This window comes from Armigeres subalbatus, chromosome 3, assembly GCF_024139115.2.
Source record: "Armigeres subalbatus isolate Guangzhou_Male chromosome 3, GZ_Asu_2, whole genome shotgun sequence".
Lineage (NCBI taxonomy): Eukaryota > Metazoa > Arthropoda > Insecta > Diptera > Culicidae > Armigeres > Armigeres subalbatus.
The window spans coordinates 371957724-371977984 of NC_085141.1; the positions used below are offsets into that span (position 1 = coordinate 371957724).

Sequence of the window (20261 nt, forward strand, 5' to 3'; positions counted from 1 at the left end):
TTTTCTCATCGTGGTTAAAATTTTACTCCGAAGCCGACCCATTTGAGTTTTGACAGATTGATAGTTATTCGGAACGAAATGGATTTGGCGCCAATTTTCTCGCGAACAAAGTTTAACTATCGAACTGTCAAATCTAACCATGCTCCGGAGCAGGGTTATTTTTAACCACGGCGAAATAACCATCGAACTGTCAAATTTTAACTAAAAGTTAAACGAATCGGTGGAATGGTTCACAGCCTTAAACTGATTACAGTCGTACAGCTTCTGTCTAATAAGAAATGATTTGGCGCGTAAATAAGAATTGTGGTTCCAATAGCATCATATGGTGGCATCGGGAGAGACTCGGTGCAATGTGTACAAACCTGGGACGGGACTTGCAAAGAGGAAAAAATGTAACTTCATCTGCAACCAGCAAGCGCTGTCATGAATTGTCAGATGCAACCAGCACCTTTTTGTGTGAAAGTATTGGTATCCCTCGAAAAGTATTCCGAATGATTTTATTTCACGAGTACTTTTGCACTTTGAAAAGTATTCTACAATAGCCGGACAGATTATTATTGAACAGTTATAAATACATGTTTTATTTCCGATAGGAAAATCTTCATAAAAATAAGTTTACAAATTCGTAAATTGCAAACACGTTTATTGTGCTCAGAAGATTCTAACCGGGATTTAGGTGAAACACTCAAGGAAACAGTTGAGAATTGATGATCAACTGTTATGAAAAGAATAACAAGTGTCAAAACAAGGAAAAAGAAAGCCGTCTTTGCAGGTCTCGTCTCAGGTACAAACCATACACGACCATCGATGATTCTCCATTTTTGATGAACATCGATCGCTAGAACTAATTAAGTATTAGCCGAATAAATAAATATGCGTATCGTTGCCTCCGATTTTGCCAGTCTCGGTAACAGTGACTTTCATTCACTGTCCGAGCCATCCCCAGAAAGGATGTACGGCAAAGACGGACGCTTCGATAATTTAATTATTCTCAAATGGCCCTCGCATACTTCAACACCTTTCAAACCATTTATACACTTGTCGCTGCCTATTGTCTTCCTATTCCAATAGTATATTTATTATGTACAGGTCGATTATTGCATGGTCTCCTGAAAGTCTTAGCCAAGTGAGGGATCCGGGCTCACGATCGTGTAGTGGTAACGTTACTCTAGATGGCTCCTTTCTGATTGCCGCCGATTGTTGCCCCAATTGTTGTTCTTTTGAGCGAGCAAACGTTCCAGTTGACCACGCCCACCTTAGCATCTATTTTCAATGATGAACATGTCAAGAGTGACGACCTGGTTGAAACGTGTGTTTGCCGTTTGACCGCCAAGTGGCGGACTGCGAGAAGATCGGCATCAGTTGCTTCAGGGTAAAGAGCGGAGCAGATTCAGTTACATTTTCTGGCTGTCGACGTAAACCAGGAGGAGGGAGCGGGGATCATTTGCTGGTGGATGGAATCGGTGGTGAAGCTGCTGCTGTCAGTCACCTGTGCGGTTGTAACGGTGAAAGGATTGAAATCGTTCAACGGGGAGCCGGATAGGGTGTCTACCGAGTCTTCCATGTGTGGGGTTTGTGTAAAATGCCTTCAGCAGGTGTTAATAGATTCACACATCAGCGTGTCAATCGGCGAGAAGACCTCCGCGGCGGCTTATTTTGCTAACAATGGGTATTTTTCCCTAATTAATATTTTCTTGGAAAATCGTAAAACATGAGGACATGCATTTCTTTCAATAACTCAAGATTTTCTTATTTTTTTTTTAATTTTTCATTGAACCAACACTTTATTATTTTGAAGAATTATAACAAATGTGCAAATGTTGGCAATCAGTTATATGGATTCTTTCCAACTAATAACTAGGCGAGTCTTAACAAGAAAACATCAGTTCGGACACCAATAACACAACATTAGCTCACCAGAAATCAGGACCGAGCATCCCTTCTGGCCGATCGATCTTCCCTTCCGAGGTGATCTTCGCAATCAGGCCCTCCAGGCGTGTCTTCGGGCCTCCTTCGTCCACCTTGTTCAACGCTGGCAGATACTGCTCCTGTACCACCTTCAGTACTTTGACAAATTGCTTACCATAGATGGCCCACAAAGAGCCACCCGCCGTCTGCAGGAATTCAGTGATCACCGTTGCGCAGATATCTGGCAGAGGGCTCAGATTGAGCATGTTGCAAAACCAGCGCCATCCGCACTCCAATCCGTGCGGATGTGCGGACGCCTCGCCACGTCTCGGGCTGGACACTACAATGGCAGCATACAAGCGCGCCATACCGGTCATTCGTTTCAGATACTGATCCTGCTTTTCAAGCACATTTTCCGTAAAGCGATAGCCGATGGATTTGAGGTACTCTTCCTGCGATTGTCCCTCCAGTTGTGGCAGAAAGTAGGGAACCAAATAGGGACATTCCTTGTGGAGATAAGCCAGGAAAAACTTTCCGAACTCCGGGTACTTTTGCCAAAGTCCAACGACGATGGTTGCGATGGGAAAAGCCGCTGGTGCGTTGCTACTGATCATAGTATCTGCTTGGCCCTAAAAATATCGAGATTTGTTGCCAATTTAAAAGCCGAACGATTGAATACAGGATGATTACGATTTCAAACTTACAACAAATTTCTTCGCCAACAGCATCGTACAATAGGTCCTCCCGAGTGGATGCCCGTTGATGGAAACCGACACATCTCCGGTTTTTGCTGGTTGACCCGATAGAAAAGCGTCCAACTTGTTGAACTTGTCGACTAGATGCTCTCGGCTGACGGCCGAAATTGTATTCACCGGAGTGTTGATCACCTTCGAGCAATTGAAGCGATAGGCTTTCATCGAAGGATCGTCCAGCAGTACCTTGACTGCAGCCTGATGCTGTTCGTAAAATGTCTTTATTTCTCTGTAGAACGCACGGCTTTCCGTGGATGCAAATGCTGCCAGTGGATCGGGCTGATTAGATACTGTTGGTTGAGCAGCCTTTGATTGATTAGTATCAGTTGTGTCCTGTGCAGGTTGAGGAGCCACTTCTGCAACCTTCTGCTGAGACTGTTTTTGTTGCTCTTCCTTCTGGAGGCGATCAGCAATTTCTTTCTGGATACGATTCATTATCTCAACAACCTCAGCATTGGCCTGATCCATCGATTTGCATAATTCGGCCGCTTTATCTACTTCATGCTGCACAACCTCTCGAGCTGAGAAAACCCCTTGAAGAAGCTGATCAAACGACTTTATCAAACCTTGAACTGTCTTTTTCTGAGCATTGAATTGAACTGAGAATTCAATGTCAATTCCCATCAGCGTCTTCGTAAATACGTCTGTCATTTTGCGGAAGTTAGTGTGGCTTCCCCGAATCGCTTCGAACATAGCGTGTCTCTTTTTGACTTCTTCCTCTTTCTTCTTTAGCTGCTGCGATACCTCCGCCAAACGACGGTTCTCCTCGTCGATTTCAGCCCTCCGTCTCTGCTCAAATTCCATCGCAATACGCTCTTGTTCGCGTATAGCTTCCATAAGTTTCTGTTCTGCCTCCTGAGCTTTCCGGGCCGCTTCACTTTCAGCCTTCTTAATCCTCTCCTCCAGCTGTAATCCTCTAACGCGATCCGCTTCCCGAATCCTGGCCTGCCTGCGTTCCAATTCCTGTTTCATCTCTCTTATACGCTTTCGTTCCAGTTCCTGGTGGTACCTTTGGGACGAGATCGCACCGCAATCGCTGATGTCCACTTTCCGCGAAATCGGCGTTCCTCCTTTGCCCACATCCGAGCGGTTCGATATCGACACCTTGAGATCGGGAGCGAACCTACCGGCCACTTCTACGAAGTGCCCATTCGGATTCCGCTCGCTCAGAATAGTTGACTCGTTTCGTTCGTGCTCTTGCTGATCGGCGCTGAAACGTCGACACCCGGGACCAATTGTCCGCCCGCGAACTTGCGGGGAAACCCGTGCTGCGTTACTCAGTGCGGATATCTTGAGTGAATTAATGTCCGATAGTAGATCGTCCAAATCCAGCTGTTGGAGGGAAGGGAATTAGGGCCCGATGCTCAGCGCCAGGTTGATTTTTTTGGATAGTTACCTTTAGTGCCGTCATCTTGTTTTAGCTGATTTGATTATTGTATCAATAACCACTTAATCTCACTAGAAATCACAAGAAATCCACGAAAATTTAATATAGGAAATAGAAAAAAAACATGTATCGCGGCGAGGAATTAAAAATGTTTTGTTTATTTTCTTCTCCGGTAAAAAATCTGTTTGTGTTTTGCAGAATCCATCTCCGTTAGGTAATTCCTTCCAGTGGCATACTGGGAATACAGTGATAAAATTTGTTCAAAATTTATTAAACTAAATCAAGACAAAATTTTCAAAACGACTTATCGACTAATAGGTAGGTGAAGGTTTCCGCTACCTGTTGATGGTGTTGGTTTGCGTGGGAGAGCTATCTGATTCGTCAAGTCGTCGTTTGAATCTTTGTTTACAAAAGCAGATAAGTCGTTTTGAAAATTTTGTCTTGAAATCATTTTATGATTCAACTCTGGGTGCTGCGGATAGAACCGCTTTTCTGTCTTCAAGCGAGTATACCCCCGCTGATCCGACAAATGTATGGCCGGACTATCGGGGTTTCTCTCGTTAATCCAACTGTCAAATCCATACAACTGAACCAAAACAAAATCACAGCATAAATTTGAAAACTGACAGCATAATGTGTTTAAATGGGTGTTGATACTTTTTAATCCGGAAAATTCCGAATTAGCGAGATCCGGACAAACGAGTCGTCGGACTAGCGAGGTCCGGATAAGCGGAGGTATACTGTATTTTATAATTAGCATCAAAAAGATTAAAATTTTTAAAAACTTCAAAAGGGGTAAACACTGAGGAAAATGGACGTATGAATTTTAATTATACGCCTTATGAAAATTTGCCACAAGGAATCGGTATGAATATCAATATGTTGCCTTATGAATGATGATTTTCATTTTAAAAAAAGTGAAGTGCGGCAGACTGGATTCGAACCATGGACGTCGGGGTTGGGAGGCCGGTATGTAGACCACACGCCCATCGACGCTTGAATAGCCGGGAAGGTAACTGCGTATAAGAAGCACTGCTGGTGTGTGACAATCCATCCAAATATTTTGAAGGCTTCATACAAAAAGTGTGACATAGGGGGCAGGGGGGGTTGAAAATGGCCAATTTTTGCGTTACATAATAAATGGATCTTCCCTTATTTGGAGTGAAGCTTTCGGTGTTTTTTTGCTTTTCTTTCTCCAAATTTGACCTAAAACTTCTAAAAATCGCATAGTGCTTTCCAATGAGATATCTCAAGGCACAGCTCTACTACTGGAAAGTACACGTGGATTTGACAGTTCGTTTGTAAATATAAACAAAAATAGAAATGCTGATCCCGCTGATCCCATATTATGAGCGTGCGTTCGAAAATCAGTTTTTTGGGTACATTTTTAATTCAATATTTTGCTGCATTCATCTGCCAAAGTCATGACTGAAGAATCGGAAATCTACACCTATCTTCGTTCGGTAAGCTGCTGTCGAACTTGTTGCTTGCGTTTCCTTAATGGCCGTGCCGAGGATTTTCTGAACGTTGAGGATGGTCTTAGGAAGGTAATAAAATTTATCACCAAATCATCCGTTTTTTAATTCAAAGCTTTAACTTATTTATGTCCAGCGATCAATTAGCCCTAGCATCACTGATCTACCATCAGACGACGACTGCAATCCTCCTAAGCGCATCCGTGAGAATGTTTGTGTCGCCTGTCTGGGAGTATTCGATTCCGGCCTAATGGAAACTCTGTTGGACCAGATTCGCTCCAGCAGTGATTTCAAGCAGTACCAATGCCAAGGCTTCACCAGCTCAATTTTCCTGCCGATTGTGTTCCATCTGCGACAGCTGTCGCTGTGGATTGCTCTCGTGGAGAAGTTTCCGGCAAGATTCAGCAAGGACTCTTCCCCTCCGGATGTAACTGTGAAGGATGCGTTTAAAATGGTACTGAACAGGAAGCTGGAGGAGGCTTTGGGGAAACCCTTTTCGGTGAACGGAATAGCGATCAACATCCTATTCAAGTATGCGAAAGAAGACGAGGAAATCCGACTGCTGGAGAAAGTTAAACCGGGATTGTTCGCCAACCGGAAGGCGAACAAGCACTGCCGCAAGGAGTTTATCACGAGAAATGCGTTCGAAAAAAATTTCACTCCTAGTAGTGTGAACGTGGATCAGTATCGGAAACATATCTCTGTGCCACCGATGGTCCAGGACGATGGTATATTGCTGGAGAAGATCAGTTTTACGGGTCCCACGATATTTCTCGCCGGGAGATACAACAAAATTTCCCGGGAGCTGAGCCAAACTCCGTGGGTGATCGATGGGAAGCGTAAGATGGAAAACAGTGTACAGGAGATCATGACGTCGGTGATTGGACCGTACTTTGGGGTTCCGGAGGACTCTTTGATATTCAGTTCTAGTGGCCGGGAGGATGTGGATGTTCGCTGCTTGGGGGAAGGTCGCCCGTTTGTACTGGAAATTCCTGGTGCTTTTAAGGACTTCCTAGAAGAATCAGCAGCTGCTGAGATGGAGAAGGCGATCGACAAATCCAAGCAGGTATTAAGAGATTTTTTTCTCGATCACCTAATTTGAAGTATGTTAAAAATGTTTTACACATTTTTCAGATTTCAGTGAAGGATTTGCAATTGGTCGATAGAGAGGAATTGACTCATATTAAACACGGGGAAGAGGATAAACGAAAATTCTACCGAGCGCTATGTGTCCTGGATCGACCGGTCTCGCTCGAGGTTCTAAAGGCACTCAACACCGAGGAACCGTTTGTGATCGAACAGTGGACCCCGTTGCGTGTTCTGCACCGAAGACCACTGTTGCCCCGACCCCGCACGATCCACAGTGTGAAGGCCATGGCTTGCCAGAACAACGAACGTGCGATTGTCATCGATGTCGTGACACAGGCCGGAACCTACATCAAGGAGCTGGTCCACGGTGATTTCGGCAGGACGAAACCTAGTTTTATGAGTATCATCGGACAACCAATCGATATCCATGCGCTGGATGTGATGGCAATTGATCTGGACTGGCCTAAACGGCTTAGGAGGTAAGTACGACCCATGTGGAAGAATAAATGGTCCACTAGAATGGAGTCTAATGATTGTTAGCTTCAATGATCCGATCGCCGTTCAGGGTTGTAAATCACATTACACTGGATTTTGTTTTTACACGATTTATATTTTCTCAATTTTGCACTCATCCCACATGTTTAACGCACATCAATTATAATGTGATTTATCCTGGATTTTTTGAAACATGTGGCGAAGAGTTTGGTGGTGAATTGAAGTCACACGATCAAAAACACGAGCGAAAAAAATCGTGTAAAAACAAAATCCTGTGTATTCATATTCATCGACTAGTTCGAAAGTATACCCGCTTATCGTAGCATTGCTCCCAAGGCGGGCGTTGTGGCACTCGGGTCCTCCCACTAGCATGTTCTTTGTCTTCGAAGCATTCATCACCAGTCCAACTTGTGTTGGCCCACGTTTCTGTCGGGTGTACAGTAGAGTGATTCAAATTTTGACTTTTTCGCTCCTCTGTGCTTAAACGATTGTTTTTGCTATTTTAATAATCCTCCCAAATTTTTAGCTGATTTGGATTTAATTTGGTTGTGCACGTGCCGTTTGAAGGTTATATGAGAAATGCCACTTATGTAAAGGATCGTTTCGTGAAACAGCCCAGAATCTATTTGAATATATTTAACACATCGCCATCATAGAATATATCCTGAGCTGAAAGTCAGTTGTTGTTGCGAAGCAATCTGACTTTTGTGAGCAAAATTATAAAGAAAACAGAAACGCTCATTATTGATATTGATGTTATTCTTTTACGTGTTAAATTGAATTTTCCACAATCCAGTATTTCCCTAATAACTTTTGTTGCCAGCATCAAATCGTTTAGCAACAACGACGATATTTTCCCTTGTTAAATTTCCTATATTGCTAACGTATTCATGCATTTTTACAGCTTAATGGGCAATGATGGGGAACGGTTTTTTACCAAAGGTAACTGTTTTCATAGTAATTTTCATACAAGCTTCAAACAGCTTGTGCTCAGTCAAATTACATCTTAATTAATTAAAAATTTAGGACGATTATTAAAATGGCAAATGCCATCGTTTAAGCATAGGGGAGCAAAAAAGTCAAAATTCGAATCACTCTAGTGTACAGTTCTACCTTTCTACCTACAATCCTTATGTCATCCGCGAAACAAACAAATTGAGTACAACTGTTGAAAATTGTACCCCGGTACAGTTAAACGCGGCTCTCCGCAGGACACCTTCTAGTGCAATGTTGAACAACAAGCACGAAAGTCCATACCCTTGTCTTGATCCCCGGCGGGATTCGAACGAACAGGAGCGTTTGCTTGAAGTCTCTACACAGTTTTGCACACCATCCACCGTTTTTTAACAGTCTGATAAGCTTCCCGGGAAAGCTGTCCTTGTCCATAATTTTCCATTCCACGCGGTCTATACTGCCGTGAATCGCATATATGTCCCATCTTTGCTGGATTTCCTATTCATATGGGACAAATATGCGATTCACGGTAGTATACTATATGCATGTCGCCTTGAAACTCATGAACACATGGTGCGTTGGGACCTAGTATTCACGGCATTTTTTTAAAGAATTTGCCGTACAGTAAAAATCTGGTCCGTTGTCGAGCGGCCGTCAACGAAGCCGGCTTGGTAACTTCCCCCGAACCCATTCACTATTGGTGACAGACGACGGAAGATGATGTAGGATATCACTTTGAAGGCGGCATCAAAGATGGTGATCGCTCGAAATTCTTACACTCCAGACTTTCTTGTAAATGGGGTCAATGATCGTTTCCTTCCACTCCTCCAGTAGCTGTACAGTTTGCCAGACGCATAGTTTTGGTCGTAGTTTAACCATCGATATGTCGATAATGTCGGAGAAGTGCCGTCCATCAATCAGAACGTGGTCCATTTGTGATTCTGTCTGCAGTGGTGATCTCCAGCTGTACCAATACGGAAAACTGTGTTGGAAGTATGTGCTGCGCATGGTCATATTCTTGGAACCGGCGAAATCAATTAGTCGTAAGCCGTTTTCGTTCGTCAGCCGGTGAGCGCTGAACTTCCCAATAGTCGGTCTAAACTCCTCCTCTTGGCCAACCTGAGCGTTCAAATCTCCTATGACGATTTTTACGTCGTGGCTTTTGGGCAGCTGTCGTACTCACGTTCCAGCTGCGCGTAGAATGCGTCCTTATCATCATCAGTGCTTCCGGAGTGTGGGCTATGATTGTGCTGAAGTTGAAGAACTGACCTTTGATTCTCAACCTGCACATTCTCTCATTGACCGGCCTTTGATCCTCAACTTGCACATTCTTTCATTGATCGGCCACCACCTGATCACGCGCCTTTGCATATCGCCCATCACTATGATAGCTGTTCCCAGCTCGTGTGTGTTGGCGCAGCTCTGGTAGATGGTATGATTACCACTAAACGTTCGCACCGTTGATCCCTTCCAACGAACCTCCTGCAGCGCTACGATACCGATTCCACGGTCCTTAAGCACATCGGTGAGTATGCGTGTGCTCCCGATGAAGTTGAGAGATTTGTAGTTCCACGAACCGAGTTTCCAATCGCTAGTCCCTTTTCGTCGCAGTGGTCTTCGCCGATGGTTCCGGTCCGTACTCTCTTGTTGATTGTTCGTTGCTTATGTTTTTTTTAAGGCTGGCTTTCAGGGCCTGACACCAAACCCCCAAATTTCCGGTGGACCATGGTGCACAGTTTCACTTAGAGTCCCTCGCTGGCACTCGGACGATGATCAGCCGCCCCTAACATGGAGAACAGACGCTTTTGTGAGCCGATCCTGACATGGAGAACAGACGCTCAGTAAGATTTGCACCTCCGGAGAGGTGCAAACCCCCCCTTCCCTGTCAGCATACGACGAATCTTTAAACATGTTCCTACGAATTCTTCAAAAAACTCCTCTAGATGTTCCTTATAAAGTTTCATTGCTTGTTGTAGTTGTCTGTCATCTAGTTGATAGTAGTTTCTATAAATAAACTTTCTCAAGCATTTGATACTAGCTATGCCACTTCTTCACAACCACGACCTTATTTTTAGGTGAGATTGTAGGGATTGAATTCTAGATTATCTTGTATAGATTGAAAGCAGATCGTGATTATTTTTAGAAGTCCATAAACTCCACCGAGAGTGAATAAGTATTCTTACTCCGTACGTATACTTGAGAGCCAATGGAGGTTTCTCGATGTCTACGAAAATACCTAATCCGTAAAAATTTTTTGAACTGGATTAGAAGGGTATCTACTCCCACGGTTGTTTGGGAAGATTTCAAAATAGATACAAGAATTAACAAAAATTTCCAGAAAGATGATAAAAACTTTAACGATTTGAAGAAGCCCATCAGTAGACTTGGAGGTATATTGTGACTCCATGGAGTCCGTGATAATTCCCAAATGGTGGATGAAGGCACCAGAAAGTTTATTGGCCCGTATGAATAAAAAGTAGTAAAATCTACAATATGTAGTTACTACTTTGTAGTAAGGTCCACATGTAGTAAAGTTGCTTTGGTATGAATAATAAACTTTTTCGAACATAGTAGTAAATACTAATTTCGAAAATAAAAAAGTAGTATTTACTACAAAATACATCTGTCAAAATTTGATTTGTTTATGTTTTGTTGTTGTAGTTGTTCCCTATATGGTCGGGGTTCAGCCAAATCACACCAAGCGCCAATGGAAAAATTCCAATTTTTTCGATAAAGTTTTCGTGTAACAGATTCAATTAAGGTGACACGGGAAGCACTAACAATCATCAAATCGTCATCATTTTCATCATTGAATGCTTAACTTTTTTTCTACAACAAATATGATTTTGGAAAAGTATCACCGGAGCGTGCTTACTCGCAATCTACATGCTGATACATTTACAGTTACATCAAACAACTAAAAACCGAAATATGTCGCTTCAAAGTTGCGAGGTGATAATGCTAGAAAGAGACGAAAGATAGGAAAAATAACACTGTGTTTAGTGCCTCCCCGAGTCACCTTAATCACAAATCGCATCAGACATCGTTCGACGTCATAACTGAGGATATTTTACAACAAATGTACGCATGAATTGACATAGAATAGTTTCCATTTTCCTTTTGGGAACAAAATATCACAAGTCAGTCTAAAAGCCGCTTGGTGCGGTTTGGTTGAACCCCGACCATATGTACCATATTTATTGGAAGTTCAAATTCAAATGAAGTAAAAAAGCCTAGCATGATGGAAATTTTGATTCTGGGGCCAAGAATCTTGATATTTTTTATCGCATTGCTTGAGTTCGGGAATTGAATCCAACGGTCAGTTTTTTCGGGAATTTTAATTTTTACGCAACTATTTTAAATTTGGGATCTTTGTGGGTTTTCACGCGTATCTTTTTGAAGTTATTTTACGCGGTTTTTTATTATAGTCAGGGTAAGTAAAAAACGCAAATAATCGATTATAGTTGAAGTCATTTCGACTGTGGTTTTTGGAATCTGCTGTTTTGTGTTACACGGATGTATAGATCGCATTTGCCGTTCGCCACTTCTCGTGATTCGATTCAGTTAACAAATGTTTCGTCGAACATTTTACGTCCACTTCCAAAAATCGATACAAGTCGGTTTTTACGTGGGGGACATTTTAAACAACCGCGTAAAAAAACGTATAAAAACCCGCGTATATCCCAAAATTTCGAAAATAATTCGTCGCATAATAACGACCTGCGTAAAAAAAAACTAGTAAAAACCGACCCCATCGTATAAACTTTGATAAATAGCACTAATCGCGTCGTTAATTTAATTTGCGGTGGTTATTTCAATTCGTAAACACCTTTTACCATGTAGGCAAATTTAAATTCAGGCGATGGAATAACTTTGTAGCAAGCTCCTGAGCAGACTACAAATAATTTGTAGTATTTACTGCTTTTATTCATACCAACTGTCAAACAAGTTCCACAAAAGTAGTATGTTCGAAAATTGTAGTAAAGTAAACGTGCTTTTATTCATACCGTTTTGCTAGAAAAGTAGTAAATACTACATAATTTGTAGTAAAGTGTGGATTACTACTTTTTATTCATACGGGCCATTGTAGTCAATTTCGGAAAGATGTGAATCATGCTAACCTTTCAAAAGTTCTGCTCATTCACTTGAATCTTTTTGAACGACCAGAATTATTTACAATATTCTACAAATCCATACATGCAGAGATTCATACATTCAGAGACTTGCATATGCTTCTGAATAGAAAACATATGCTGAAATGGTCTGGAAAGTCAGGGGAATTATTCTTAAATTTGAGTCGACACCCTGACTGCTGAAACCGCTGCAAGTTCATTCGATGGTAGTTTTTTTCTGGAGAGTTCTGCTGTAATCTGAAAAAGGCGTCAAATTATAACATACATGTTTTCCATTTTGGTTTTTGGCCGAATGCCGTTTGGCCGAATAGTTCAAATACGTTTTCTTATGAAGGAAGAAAGAAGGAAGAAATAAGGAAGAAAGAAGAAGAAAGAAGGAAGAAAGAAGATGAAAGAAGGAAGAAAGAAGACGAAAGAAGGAAGAAAGAAGAAGAAAGAAGGAATAATTGTGCAGGAAGAGGGAAGAAGGAAAAAGTGAAAATAAAGAAGAAAGAATGAAGAAGGTAAAATAAAGAAGGAAGAAGGAATAAGGAATAAGAAGAAGGAAGAAGAGAGAAGAAAGAAAGAAGAAGGAAGGAGGAAGAAGGAAGAAAGAAGAAGGAAAAGGGAAGAAGGAAGAAAGAAGAAAGAGAAGGAAGAAAGAAGAAGGAAGAAGGAAAAAGGAAGAAAGAAGAAGGAAGAAGGAAAGAGGAGGAAGAAAGAAGAAAAGGAGAAGAAGGAAGATGAAAGGAAGAAAGAAGGAAGAGGAAGAAAGAAGAAGGAAGAAGGAAGAAGAAAAAAGGAAGAAGGAAAAAGGAAGAAGGAAGAAGTAAGAAGGAAGAAGCAAGAAGGTAGAAGGAAGAAGGATAAAGGGAGAAGGAATAAAGAAGAAGGAAGAAGGAAGAAGGTAGAAGGAAGAAGGAAGAAAAAGAAGAAAGAAGAAGGAAGAAGAAAGAATAAAGAAGAATGAAGGAATAAGGAAGAAAGAAGAAAGTAGGAGGAAGAAAGAAGAAGGAAGAAGAAAGAAGAATGAAGGAATAAGGAAGAAGGAAGAAAGAAGAAAGAAGGAAGCATTTTTGGAAAATAAGGTATAATACGTCACTTTTTCAGATTACGACAGAACTCTCCAGAAGGAACTACCATCGAATGAACTTGCAGCGGTTGGAGGGTTGGAGATCGCTCCTCCAAATCATGCTGTGCTGATTGCTCCTTGAGTCTGTCTCTACGGAGGACGGCCGACGTCCCATCAAACTTCTTGGCTTGAGTTGGGCAGTATGCCACGATGAGGGTGATGACGCCGACGGAGTAGTAACTTCTACCCCAACGGCCTCAATGAACTTGAGCTGGAGACTTGGCAGCAGACCACAATTTATGTTGCTCCTCAGTGCAATAGACACACCTTATACCACCCCCCACCACTCACCTGAAGTTTGGCCAAACGAATCTCACCTCACGGATGTCCGGAATATGTGCACTCACCTTAGGCTTCAGGTGGTTTCCGTCATGAAAGCCTCTCGTCGAAGAAACCAGCCAGTTCAATAGTTTTGCTCTTAAGTGAGCAAGCGTTCCAATTGATCAGACCCACCCCAGCAGCCATTTTCAATGACGAACATGGCGTGAAAATCTGGTCAAAACGTGTTTTTTCCACGGAAAAGGAAAAATTTCCTATCGAAGCTGTCCACGAAGTTAATGTAATTGTGTTTAGAGCCTCTAATTTTGACCAAAAGTTTTTTTTTAATAAACTTCGGATCCTATTTTTACAAAGAATCCACGGTTTTCGGTAAACCATGATCACGGATTGAACTTATCATTCCATTATCATTTAGTATTCAGCCAATAACTGATTCCAGAGGCGGAATTCCGAAAAGTGTTGTATGGCAAACTTCTAGCGCTGATTCCCCTCTACAACTTTGTTTAAGGGTACATTGCTCTACGTGTGATATTAACAGCGTGAAACGCTAGGATCACTCAATATCTTCTTCTTCTTCTTCTTCTCATTGGCATTACATCCCCCACTGGGACATTGCCGCCTCGCAGCTTGTGTTCATTAAGCACTTCCACAGTTATTAACTGCGAGGTTTCTAAGCCAAGTTATCATTTCTGCATTCGTATATCATGAGGCTAACACGATGATACTTTTATGTCCAGGGAAGTCGAGACAATTTCCAATCCGAAAATTGTCTAGACCGGCACCGGGAATCGAACCCAGCCACCCTCAGCATGGTCTTGCTTTGTAGTCGCGTGTCTTACCGCACGGCTAAGGAGGGCCCCGATCACTCAATATACTAAATGATAATAAGTGTTATTATCATTTAGTATTGTTGGCGTAGTAGGCAATCGTTTATATAGCCCCTAATTACCATTGAGCTGCAAAGCATACATAGCAACGCTAGGCGACTTGTTAGGAAAAAAAAAATATTGTATTCAGATCCAACTTGTAGCTCATACTGATCGGACGCTTCAATAAAACTTGTTACTGTTCTGTTACCTCTGCTTGTTTAAACCCAAATCATTACAAGAGGTTATGGGCACCATCGTTAAGGACCTGACCGGTAACATACCGTTATTGAGGGGAAATGGAGCTGATTTTCAAAATTGGAGCTACCGTGTGAGGTTGTTTCTCGAAGCAAAGGGCGTAGCCGAAGTGCTCACTGGAGATGCTCCGGAAGCAGCAGCCGAAAAAGTCAAATTCGATGAAATGGACCGAATTTCGAAAGCGTTATTGGTGGGGTGCCTATCGGATGAATGTCTTGAAATCGTTCGAGACAAGGTTACCACCAAGGCTATGTGGACCAGTTTAGAAGCTACTTTTGCCAAGAAATCCGTTGCTAGCCAGACGATTATACGAAAGCAACTGGCTCGATTGCGGATGAAAGAAGGTACGGACATGAGAACTCATTTGCTGGAATTCGACGGAATAGTGAGAAAACTGAAGACTGCTGGAGCTACGTTAGTAGAAGCAGATCTGGTATCGCAGTTATTCTTAACGTTACCGGATTCGTTTGACCCTCTCGTAACGGCTCAGGAGAACGTCGCGGAAGAAGACTTGTCTTTGGATCTTGTAAAACAGCGTCTATTGGCTGAGGAAAGCAAGCGTTCGGACCGACATGGTGAAACCGTGGAAGACAAGTTGGCAGCATTTTCCGGCGATTCGAAGAAACGAATAATGAAGTTCAACGGTAAGTGCCATAAGTGTGGCCGACGAGGGCATATGAAGAAGGACTGTCGTCAACGTGAAGCCAATATAGCAAAGAAGAGTGCGGTAAGCTTCATGGCAGATTCCGATGTTGGTGACCGAAAGCCTGGACGAATCGTATTCAAGCTGGACTCTGGGTGCAGCGATCACCTGGTGAGCGACAGGAATTTGTTTGCAGTTCTGCGGAAAATGGACAATGAAGTAGAGATAAAGGTGGCCAAGGAAGGTGAAGCCATGATTGCTCGACAGATTGGTGAAATCAATGCAGTAAGTAATAAGGGTGTAGAATTCAACATGAAGAATGTCCTATACGTTCCTGAATTACGTGAGAACTTGATATCAATCAAAAAGATGGCTAAAGCAGGAATAGATGTGCTATTTTCTGGAAGCATAGCAGTGCTGAAGAAAGATGGTAATGTTTTGGCTACGGGACATCTACGTGGAAATCTGTATGATCTTGAACTATCGTTGGTGGAAGCAATAGCAAATCATTGTGAAGCAGAAACTGCAAATCTGTGGCATCGTCGACTAGGGCATATTGGTCAGAGCGGATTGGAGATCTTGATTCGTAGAGGAATGTTGAAAGGAGTTCACAAAACGATGAAGAAAATCGATTTCTGCGATGCTTGGTCCAAGGTAAGCAGTGCCGTGAACCGTTTAAAGGAACCCGTGTAAAGGCCAGCCGGCCGCTTGAACGAATTCATTCGGATGTGTGCGGACCAATCGACCCGCCAGCATGGGATGGATCTCGATACATCGTAGTATTCATTGACGACTATTCCCATTTCGCGATGATTTATTTGCTGAAACGGAAATCTGAAGTGTCTGAGAAATTTCAAGAATATGAAGCCCTGGTCACTGCAATGTTTGAGAAGCCTATTTCAAAACTAACGGTTGATCAAGGTAGGGAATATTGCTCAGCAAATCAGATACAATTCTACAAGAAGAAAGGTATTCAGATGGAAACAACAGTCGCTTACACTCAGCAGCAGAATGGTGTGGCAGAAAGATTTAATCGAACATTGATTGAAAAAGTTCGTTCGGTGCTGATCGAGTCCAAGGTTCCGAAGCGTCTGTGGTCAGAAGCTGCTCTTGCTTGCGTTTACCTGCTGAATAGGAGTCCAACAAGTGTGTTACCTAATGGTTCTACTCCTGCAGAGATGTGGTTTGGTTTCAAGCCAAACATGGACAAGCTTAGAGTATTCGGTTGCAAGGTTTTTACGTGGATTCCAAAACAGCAGCGCAAAAAGTTGGACCCTAAGAGTACGGAGATGATTATGGTTGGATATGCTCCAAATGGCTACCGGCTCTGGGACCCGGTTGCTCGAAAGATCGCAATTGCCCGTGACGTGAAATTTGATGAGTCGTCCTTCCCTTACGCTACCAAGATGAAAGAAGAAGATGTACCATTGATCATTCATTTCCCGTTGGAGCAAGAGGGGGAGAACAACGAACTAATAGCTGATCTTGAAGCTTGTCAACCGTGTGGAGAAATCAGAGTAGATGATGAAATTGATCCCATTGTCACTGAACCTGATGACGCGCTCCCTTCGCACGCAGAACAACACGAGATTCGAAGTGAACCGTTGTTGAGGTCCAGCGAACGGGAGCGCAGGCTTCCCGGTAAGTTGTTCGATTATTTTATCGGCTACAGAGCAACTTCTGGCGAATTAATTTCCGCAGACGTACCCAAATCATTTGACGAACTGGCAGATCGTATTGATCGTGACAAATGGATGACGGCCATACAGTACGAGCTCCGCTCCATGGAGGAAAATAAAGTTTGGCGTAAGTTGTCCAGATAACATCAAACCGTTGAAAACGAAATGGGTGTTCCGACTGAAGGACGATATTAACGGCAATCCTGTTAAGTACAAGGCGAGGCTCGTTGCGAAAGGATTCCTGCAAAAAAGCTGGTTTAGACTACGAGGAGACCTTCGCTCCGGTGGCAAGGCTTGCCACTATTCGTACGGTTCTCGCAGCTGGCGTGCAGCAATGTTTCTTCTTCCACCAAATGGATGTGAAGACAGCATTTCTTCATGGACACCTAAAAGAAGAACTGTACATGTCGATTCCTGCTGGTATTATAGCACCTCCGAATGCAGTATGTCGTCTACTCAAGTCACTGTATGGGCTCAAGCAATCGCCAAGATGTTGGAATGAAAAATTCAATAACATATTGCTGAGTTTAGGATTCAATCGGTCAAAGCATGACTACTGCATGTATTACGCGTATATTACCTGGGGATGAAATGTATATTATCCTATACGTAGACGATTTGCTTATCGCTGGCAGAAAAATTGAGTCAATAATAAAACTAAAGAAGCAGTTGAGTTTAAATTTTTCGATGACGGACTGTGGAGAAGTTAAGCATTTCCTAGGCATGAAGATTGCATATAACCACCACACAACCACAATGAATCTTTCACAGGAAATGAATATCGACAAACTAGTGGCTCGATTCAAGATGACAGACTGCAACCCTGCGAAAACACCCATGGAAAAGGGGCTGCAAGTTCCTCGGGATGGTAATGCAACCAATGAACCTTACCGTGAGCTTCTGGGCACGATTATGTACATAATGCTTTGTACCAGACCAGACTTATGTTTCTCCGTTGGATTTTTGGGACGATATCAGCAGAAACCAACAACAACACAATGGCAGTGCCTGAAGCGTGTAGTACGTTACCTAAAGGGATCAAAATCAAAACATCTGCACTGCCGCTAACCGCAAGTCGAGCACATCTGTATATGGGGCTCCATATACAGATGTGCTCGACTTGCGGTTAGCGGCAGTGCAGTATACACGAGACGACTCTGCGGAACCATTATTCGGATATGCTGACGCTGATTGGGCATTTGACGCGGAGGATAGGAAATCTGTAAACGGATACGTTTTTCTAAGTATTTGGAAATGTCGTATCTTGGTCAAGCAAGAAACAAGTAACCATTGCCACATCGTCAAGTGAAGCGGAGTATGTCTCTATGAGTTCTGCTGTTTCGGAGGGCATTTGGTTGTCAGGAGTGCTAGCAGATCTTCAGCTCATGCAGTCAACAGATCCTATCATTATTTTCGAAGACAATCAAGGGGCCACAGGTATGGCGAAAAATTGCGAAAATAAGAGATCGAAGCATATTGATATTAAACATCACTTCATAAGGGACCATATTGCAAATGGACGAGTTACGGTGAAATACATCAATACGAGAAATCAGCTGGCAGATTTATTCACGAAATCATTGGATTCGGTACACTTCAATGAGCTGTGTAAAGGTATAGGATTGACCGATTGAGAGGGGGTGTTGGCGTAGTAGGCAATCGTTTATATAGCCCCTAATTACCATTGAGCTGCAAAGCATACATAGCAACGCTAGGCGACTTGTTAGGAAAAAAAATATTGTTTTCAGATCCATCTTGTAGCTCATACTGATCGGACGCTTCAATAAAACTTGTTACTGTTCTGTTACCTCTGCTTGTTTAAACCCAAATCATTACAAGAGTATATTAAATGATACTAGTGGTGAATATTAGACATAGAGCAATGTACCCTTAGACAAAGTTGTAGAGGGGAATCAGCGCTAGAAGTCCGCCATACAACACTTTTCGGAATTTCGCTTCTGGAATGAGTTATTAGCTGAATACTAAATGATAATGAAATGATAAGTTCAATCCCATAATCCCAGTTCATGACCATGATCTGTGGCTCAGAGACGGGAGAGTTTCGATAACGTTTAAGTTGTTGTGCGGTATGTAATTTTTTAAAACAGCGCAGATGAACATAGTTATTTTTGCAGGTTGAAAGCTATTGCGACTTTTTAGTCTAGTTTATGCATTATATTTTATTCATTTGTATTGTGAGAAAGTGAAAACTCAGTTCGCATCTAATCGTGTTTTCTTTAGTAAGCAGAACGATCGGCCGGTCATCGAAAATCTTGTTCTGCTCAGTGAGGTCGGTGATTAAAATAATAAGTGTTCGTTCGATAGTGTTTTTGTTTTACATAGACAAACTACACGCTATACACGGCAGACCGTTTACCAAAACGAACCCTGCCACACTCCCTACCCCATATATCACACATGATGGGATGCATCCCAGAGATTTCGAGGCGTGCGATTTTCAAAACCCCTGTGGCTGCAGTCCTCAACGCTTCAACTCCTCGACGAGCTACTGCTACCTCCATATCGTAGAGGTCGCGTTGTATTACCTTTACTGGTTTAGTACCGGGCAAGTCCACGGATATAGTACTCACATTCCTTCTTCTTATTGCACCACGAAATCGAATGAAGCCTAGCTGTCGACCATAAGTTTCACCCCCTCTGAGCACAACCGAAAAGTGCCATTGATATACTTATTCGAGATCATGTCTCGAACAGGTGGCAACAGGTTCGGCGTGTCTCCTTTCACGTAGATTAGAGGGCACCGTTCGTTACGGTCGGGAAGCTGGTCATGTTGCTGCTGAGCAATCGTTTTCTTCCTATTCTTCTTCGAGTTGGGGCCGAAAATCGCACGCGACAATGTGCGCCACGCTCCAATAAACCGAAAACTTACAAGAGCACGTGGCAAAAACGCGTCCGATCGCGAAGCTCAATCAAACTTTAATATCTATTCGAGCGATTGCTTTCATCAGTCTTGTAAGCTTTCCGGGAATGTGTTAAAGTTAAACCACGCCTAACTTTGTGTAACAAATTAGTTCGCAGTGAATAGCCGACGAAACTCCTGCATGGTTCTCGTTAAACTGCACTAATGATGATGTTGACGTTGTACTTTCATGAAGAATTCGGATAGTTACTTGAAATTTTGCTCGATATCACGCTGGTAAAACAACAAGGTCTGAAGACCTGTTATGCTTCTGTGGTCGGCCTCTTAGAAATAATGACACGGGCGCAGGAA

General features: G+C 42.7%; 2 protein-coding genes across 2 annotated transcripts; one reads left to right on the forward strand and one right to left on the reverse strand.

Annotated features, from left to right (window-relative positions):
* Nucleotides 1–1744: 1744 nt before the first annotated feature.
* Nucleotides 1745–4224, reverse strand: LOC134223615 (mRNA export factor Gle1). Its single transcript, XM_062702807.1, has 3 exons — nucleotides 4057–4224; nucleotides 2613–3992; nucleotides 1745–2537 (listed from the first exon to the last, which is right to left on the reverse strand). The coding sequence occupies exons 1-3, from the start codon at nucleotides 4069–4071 to the stop codon at nucleotides 1914–1916; spliced, it is 2019 nt and encodes a 672-aa protein (XP_062558791.1). The 5' UTR covers nucleotides 4072–4224; the 3' UTR covers nucleotides 1745–1913.
* Nucleotides 4225–5386: 1162 nt separating this feature from the next.
* On the forward strand, nucleotides 5387–7135 carry LOC134223616 (putative tRNA pseudouridine synthase Pus10). Its single transcript, XM_062702808.1, has 3 exons — nucleotides 5387–5594; nucleotides 5659–6588; nucleotides 6657–7135. Exons 1-3 carry the CDS (start codon nucleotides 5472–5474, stop codon nucleotides 7092–7094), a joined length of 1491 nt encoding a protein of 496 aa, XP_062558792.1. The 5' UTR covers nucleotides 5387–5471; the 3' UTR covers nucleotides 7095–7135.
* The last annotated feature ends 13126 nt before the right edge of the window (nucleotides 7136–20261 follow it).